The following is a 7,450-nucleotide window of genomic DNA, read 5'->3' on the forward strand; positions in this document are numbered from 1 at the left end:
CTCTCTCTCTCTCACACACACACACGTCTCTCTCTCTCTCTCTCACACACACACACACACACACACGTCTCTCTCTCTCTCTCTCTCTCTCACACACACACACGTCTCTCTCACTCTCACACACACACACACACACACACACACACACACACATGTTTGTTTTTGTGTAAAGTGTGTTCATCCCATAGGTGTAATGGTTTTTATTCTGTAGAAACTGTATATTCTATGTCCCTTCACCAACCCTACACCTAACCCTAACCCTCACAGGAAACTTTGGGCATTTTTACTTTCTCAAAAAAACTCATTCTGTATGATTTATAAGTGTTTTGAAAAATGGGGACATGGGTTATGTCCTCATAAGTCACCCTCTCCTTGTAATACCTGTGTCATACCCATGTCATTATACAGAGTTGTGTCCTGATATGATACAAAAACAAGAGCACACACACACACACACACACACACACACACACACACACACACACACACACACACACACAGAGCGAGATCTGACCTTAATGTATCTCAGTTAGAGCAGCTCAGATGCTTCAGAATAAACACAGTGAGATGGAGTACAGTCCAGCAGAATTTAAACCTGATTAGGATCATTTTCTGACAGGTTTTCTCAAACATAGATTTCAACAGTGGCGGTTTCTCTATTAGGACGATTGGGTAACGCACCACCAAAGGAAAGGGAGGGATTTTTTTTCTTTTACATTCAACCACAGTGTTATGCTAGCTTTCACTATTCTAGACTGTTTGTGTTGCCTCTAAATAGTCCAATCAGCGTCGAGTCGCATTTTGTGTAGTACCGCCCCTTTTAGGGTGATTTCTGTCCAAGTATTGGTCTCTGCAGGAAAGTAATGGGAGTTACGAGATCAAGGTGTTTTTACACCATGATACCTGATTGGTTGATGTAATAGTGACGTTAAGTTTAGGGGTGGGCTTGGGTAAGGGGGATCATTATGCATGATTCAGAAACACCCAGCAGTTTCAAAACACCCACATGGTGATAAACGCCCACTTTTGCTCTGCAGAGACCTAAGTCTCTTTCTGTCAGACTGAGAGTCGCCCGAGTGCTCTCATAGACTTCCATTCAAAGATCATTATTTTCGAACTGCAAGCACTGCAATACAATCTCAGCGAGTTCTGGGAGGGCTCGCCTTAACGTGCTTTCGTCATCATGCGCAACCTTAACTTGTGCAACGACTGGTGGGACAGTGACATCCAATAATATTGAAAAAACTATTTTTAATTTTAACAACAAGTCAAAAATGAAAAACTACTTTAATATCTTTATCAAATGTGAAAACAAAAACGGAGACGGGGACAGCTATGCCTTGTCAGCTGAACTTGATCGACATCACGGTGAACGTTACCTCAGCGCTGATTAATTCTATCGTGTCACTGAAAGAAATAGCATTCATTCATTGTAGCAATAAGGATAAATTGGCAATTAAAGAATTAGGACATCCAAGACCACATTTGAACATCAAACAGGTATCTACAAACGGCGGGAAGTCGTATAAACGAGGATTTTCGAGGATGTGGTATTCTACCCTACCGCTGCATTTTGTTCCATCACGAGAGCGTGACAGACATCGCATGCACAACTACAGGTGTCACCGAAATACATCATCTCTCGGAGAAGGTGAAAAAACACGGAAGAGCAAAGCTGCATATGGATATTAGGGAGCAGTATAATATAAGTGAGTAAATTAAGTAAGTAGTGTAATGTAAGTGAGGAATGTGATATAAATGAGCAGCGTAATATAAGTGAGTTGTGTAAACAGTGATTTATGTGACTTCAATTATTTCTTATTAAACTGAAATAGGAGTAAAACGTTTTTTGTTTTTGTTATTGTCGAAAAACTACATCCTGGCGTCAGTCTTCATTTGCTGCTTGAATACTTGATTTCTTTTTTATTATTATTAAAAAAGGTAACACTTTAGTATAGGGTCCAGTTCACACTAATAACTAGTTGCTTATTAGCATGTCTATTATTAACATATTGGCTGTTTATTAGTTTTTATAAAGTACATATAATGCATGACATCCATAATCCTACCCAAGACCCTAAACTTAACAACTACCTTATAAACTATTAATAAGCGGCAAATAAGGAGTTAATTGAGGTGAAAGTCATAGTTAATAGTTAGTTAATAGTGAGAGTTGGACCCTAAAATAAAATGTGACCAAAAAAAAAAAAAAACGCAAAGAAACAAAAAAAAACCTTGTGGCTTATATTGTTATGTGAAGCCCCGCCCCATCCCCTTCCACAAACCCCGCCCCTTCTGTCCTCTTTTTGAAAAACTAAAATATGGTCACCTTGACACACATTTGATTAAATTAATTGATCAGTATTGGTGTGGCGGTGGATAAGACACACGTCTGTGGTGTGAGAGAGCCGGGTTCGAATCCACTGTGAGACACCAATGTGTCCCTGAGCAAGACACTTAACCCCTCGTTGCTCCAGAGGTGTGCGACCTCTGACATATACAGCAATCGATAAAAGCGTCAGCTAAATGAATAAATGAAATGAATAAAAAATTGGCTGAGATAAGAAGCAAATAAAATCAGGCTTTATTTTTCCTAATGGTTTATACAATAGATATGACAGGTTTCAGTAGTATGATATTAATTTTTTCAGTTTGATGTGTACGTGTCTTTTAGAGGCTGATAGAAGAGCAGCATCACTATGAACAGGCCGCTGGGCAGTGTGTGGATGAACTGAAGCAAGCGCAGATGCAGGTCACGTCTCTGCAGAACAAGATCCATGAGAGCGAGACCAGCAACAAGGTGCATTACCCACAATTCCCCACCAAAACTCTCACCATGTCATAACCTGTGTAACCTTAGTATAACTAGTAATTATAGCCTAATGGCCTATTTGTTTACTGTATATATGTGTTGTAATCACGACTAATCACATATCACATAACATATGTAATATTTATATTGTCATAAATTCATATCCAAATAAAAATTAATGTAGAAACAAAAAATATTATGGTATATTTTAAATATGTTTAATAGCATATTTTTATTAAGTAGCCCATTATTAAAGCTGCGGTAGGGAACTTTTGACGGTCTAGCGGTTAATAAACAGAACTGCTTGCGTCTTGCGGAAGAACATCGTAGATTGATTTTTACACAGATTATCTGTCTCATATTCTACTGTCAGGACATAATGACAGGTTTAATAAATATGTAAAACATTTTTTTTTTTTTTTTACAAAAGTTCCCTACAGCACCTTTAATGAAGGCCAGTATCACTGATATCAATACTGCTATAGATGTCTCTATTAAATGTATTCTGCCCTTAATTTTAGCCATTATTTAATCTAATTTAACAATAAAGTATTAGCCATTATTATTTCAACATAGGCTTTGACATTTTTGTACAACTTTTAATTTAAGGGAACTTCACATAAACTATAAATATATTATAGATAGATTTCTATCAGTGGCAGTACAGTGATAGTTTCTTCTGTTCTGTGATGTTCCTCACTGACTCAGGAGCTGCAGGAGAAACTGTGTGAGATGGAGTCAGAGCTCCGGTCCATCAGACAAGCTGCTCAGAACCAGGAGAGAACCATCCAGAACCTCACGGACAGCCTGAGAACTAAAGACACTGAGGTCATTATATACACACACCACAGAAGCCACAGATGTGAATGTGTTTCCTTCTCACAAACTTTAGTAACTTTAGACCCGAGTAATTCAGTCGTCGTGTGGATGGCGAGCAGCTTCCTGAGAAAGAAGTTAAAGGGTTAGTTCACCCGAAAAATGAAAATTATGTCATTAATAACTCACCCTCATGTCATTCCAAACCCGTGAGTCCTCCGTTTATCTTCAGAACACAGTTTAAGATATTTTAGATTTAGTCCGAGAGCTCTCAGTCCCTCCATTGAAGCTGTGTGTGCGGTATACTGTCCATGTCCAGAAAGAGAAGAAAAACATCATCAAAGTAGTCCATGTGACATCAGAGGGTCCGGTGGAATTTTTTGAAGCATCGAAAATACATTTTGGTCCTAAAATAGCAAAAACTATGACTTTATTCAGCATTGTCTTCTCTTCCGTGTCTGTTGTGTGAGAGAGAGTTCAAATCAAAGCAGTTTGTGATATCCGGTTCAGGAACGAATCATTCGATGTAACCGCATCTGTTTGAACCAGATCACCAAATCAAACTGAATCGTTTTAAACGGTTCGCATCTCTAATACGCATTAATCCACAAATGACTTAAGCTGTTAACTTGTTTAATGTGTCTGACACTCCCTCTGAGTTCAAACAAACCAATATCCCTGAGTAATGCATGCACTCAAACAGTGACTGACTGAACTGATGTGAAGATGAACACCGAGCCGAGCCAGATAATGAACGAAAGATTGAATATTAGCCAAATATTCGGGAAGAATTATTCATTATATGTTATTCATTTTTGAAGCCATTATCTGTGCCTTTCTGAATAAGGTATTCGGCTTCGGGCACACCCCTAATACACACACACACACACACACACACACACACATATATATAAATGTTCATACACAGCTTGAGTAGCAAGATTGTGTTCAGTTTTAACTATTTCTTTCATTTTGTACTTTTTGGTAAGAATAAGAAGCAGTTAGACCAGAACTTTGTGTCTTTCATTCCAACATGAGAAAACATCTGAAATAGCATGTATTTACACAGTTTATGTATCTCAGACAGGACATGGATTCATTTAAACTGCAGATACACATGTATAAAAAGGCCTAATGTTTTGTTTTTAACATAAAACGTTGAATACTGACATTTGAAATAATTTAAACATGGGGGTAAAATAGTCGAAATATGAAATTAAAACCGCCAGTAGGCGCCAACAAGTGATTGTTAATGAGTGAGTCATTGAGATTCAACCAATTCATTCAAACAGTTGATTCATTCAGAAACAAACCATTTGACCGTGTTTATGAGTGAATCACTGAATCATTTATTGAACCGATTTGTTCAAAAAGTCGGAAAAACACGAGCGGCTGGAGGCGTGACGTGTGGGCGGAGCTAAAGAATCACGAGCGCGAGTAAGTTTTTGCGTTGAGAGCGTTTGGAAGCTGTGACTTTACCGTGAGGAAAAACCCATCATCCAAAACAAACCATGGCTTACAGTCAGATTCAGGGAACAAACACAAACACTTGCACAACTCCGTTGATGCTCTGTAAAAATAAACTCCATCCACTGGTCCCTTAATGCTGTTTCTCTTTTGGTAATCTGTGCAGGGTTGTCTTGCCCTGGCAACCAAAAACACACTTCTTTTGTGACATTTGGCGACGCTCTCGCTCTGATCAGTGAAGTCTGTTGTGCTCTCAGTGCTCTGCTATACGGGAGCGCGCTCTTCCAGCAGAAGTGCCTCAGGACCCATATAAGGAAATTCTGCTCCATCTAACGTCACACAGAGCCATACTCGAAAAAAACTTTCCCAAACTTGTGACAAACCGGAAGGAGTATTTTTGGAACAGAAATACTCCTTCAAACGCACAACTTAATTTTTGAAACTTTGTCCATGTTTAGCATGGGAATCCAACTCTTTAACAGTGTAAAAAACTCAGTATGCATGAAATAGCATTTCACCCCCCTTTAAGTACTGTAACTAAATATGTTTACTTCATTTACATAATTATGATGTTTAAAAATGAGTTCCTTGTTGGATTGTTAATGTATTTTAAATTTAGCAAAAAGTCACACACACATAATTAATCATGACCGATCATCATCTACATTATCAGACATTCTCTGGTGTCACAGTCCAGAACTTGTGCTCATCCACAGTAATAGTGATTTAATACTTAATTAGTGTTTGATCTTGTAGCTTAATATTTGAAAAAGCCCTGTGTGTGTGTGTGTGTGTGTATAGACTCAGGAGCTATACCGTGTAGTTGAGGACCAAAACAACACACTGACCACAATCACAGAGACCCACCAGCAGCAGCTGCAACACTCACAGGTGAACACACACACACACACACACACACACACACACACACACACACACACACACACACACACCTGGTGTTGCTAGTGTCATGCTGTACTGTCTGAGCTGCAGCTGATGAGTGTTTCTGTCTCTGTAGGGCGTCATGGACTCGGGCTCGGTTCTAGGTTCCCAGAGTTCTGTACTGTGCTGTCAGCTGGAGCTGGAGGCGAGTCAGTGCGCTCACAGACTGACTCAGAGACGTCTGGAGGAAGTGATGCGCTCACGAGACCGACTGCAGAACGAGCTTCAGGACGCGCTGCAGCACAGAGACGGGTCCCACAAACACAATCAGGTGTGACTCTCTGTGTGCGCTGTACCTGTACATTAACCCTCGCTGCTAGAACCCGTGGGTGCCGCTGCAGATGAGATAACGGTGCTGCAGAAGTCAGTGTTATTGGTTTGTGTGTCCCTGTTTCACTTCCCACGGATGAGACGCTGCTTTTATGTGGAAAAGAAATACTTGGCCGTTTGTTTTCCTGAATAAGCTTGTGACAGAAATATGATGACCTTATTTACCCTTAGGGTCTTTATCTCTGTGAGCTCTGTGTGAGTGTAGATGATTTTGTATTCATTTATATTTGTTGTTTGGTCTTTGTGGTAATACATACACATTTACAGAGCATTAATATTATTATTATTATTATTATTTGGGGGGGGGGGGCATGTAATGTCACTACTACACGACGGCCATCAGTTCATATAATGTCAGCATGATCTGCGTCAGTCAGAGTTTAGGAGCGGCACCCAACAGTTGAGTTCTGTTCAATTCATCGTTCCACAGCAGCTTTACAGAACATGATCTGTTATCAGAAGTGTGATGTTCTTAAAAAAAGGAACCGTTCAAAACAATGGCAGCTGTGCATGTTGAGTCAAGTTAGAAGATGAGACAATAATCTGTTGAAAATGCTGATTATTTCTGTGATTGTGATTGGTGTGTGTGATGTGTGTGTGTGTGTTACAGGAGCTGCGTGAGATGGTTGAGCAGCTGCGGTCTGAGCTGCAGGGCAAAGTGTGTGAGCTGAGAGACCAGGAAGCAGCAGCACACGCCGAAATCACAGAGCGGGACAAAACCATCTCACAGCTACAGCAGAGCGTGAGCCGCAAAGACGCGCTGCTGCAGGTCACACACTCCTCCACTGTGATGAAGACGCTTACAGGACCTGTCTATGACTCTAACAGTGTTTCTCTCTCAGGAGTATTCAGAGCTGCTGGATGATTCCTCCGACTGCAGCGGCCGCATGGAGAGAGACGCACTGCTGCAGACGCTGAGGACTCGCATCAGAGACAGAGACGCTGCTCTGGAGGTGTGTGTCCTCATCAGATCCATCAGATTCCACATGTGGAAAGTTTAACATTTTTTCACATCAGGTCAAAAAATGGCTTCTTTTATAACAAACATGTTTACATAATTTATAATAATTGATGTGTATGTGT

The 7,450-nt window shown here is 40.2% G+C and overlaps 1 protein-coding gene across 9 annotated transcripts in view; it reads left to right on the plus strand.

The window, feature by feature from the left end:
• Positions 1-7,450, plus strand: part of LOC127938932 (myomegalin) — a 72,671-nt gene that overhangs the window by 38,942 nt on the left and 26,279 nt on the right. For 7 of the 9 annotated variants that reach the window (XM_052535908.1, XM_052535894.1, XM_052535859.1 and 4 more), the window contains 6 exons: positions 2,675-2,800; positions 3,521-3,640; positions 5,897-5,986; positions 6,114-6,308; positions 6,978-7,136; positions 7,210-7,320. In XM_052535908.1, the coding sequence (XP_052391868.1) occupies positions 2,675-2,800; positions 3,521-3,640; positions 5,897-5,986; positions 6,114-6,308; positions 6,978-7,136; positions 7,210-7,320 (801 nt within the window). The remainder of the gene's footprint in view (positions 1-2,674; positions 2,801-3,520; positions 3,641-5,896; positions 5,987-6,113; positions 6,309-6,977; positions 7,137-7,209; positions 7,321-7,450) is intronic. The other 2 variants (XM_052535916.1, XM_052535881.1) reach the window with 1 other exon arrangement.

This window comes from Carassius gibelio, chromosome A2, assembly GCF_023724105.1.
Source record: "Carassius gibelio isolate Cgi1373 ecotype wild population from Czech Republic chromosome A2, carGib1.2-hapl.c, whole genome shotgun sequence".
NCBI lineage: Eukaryota > Metazoa > Chordata > Actinopteri > Cypriniformes > Cyprinidae > Carassius > Carassius gibelio.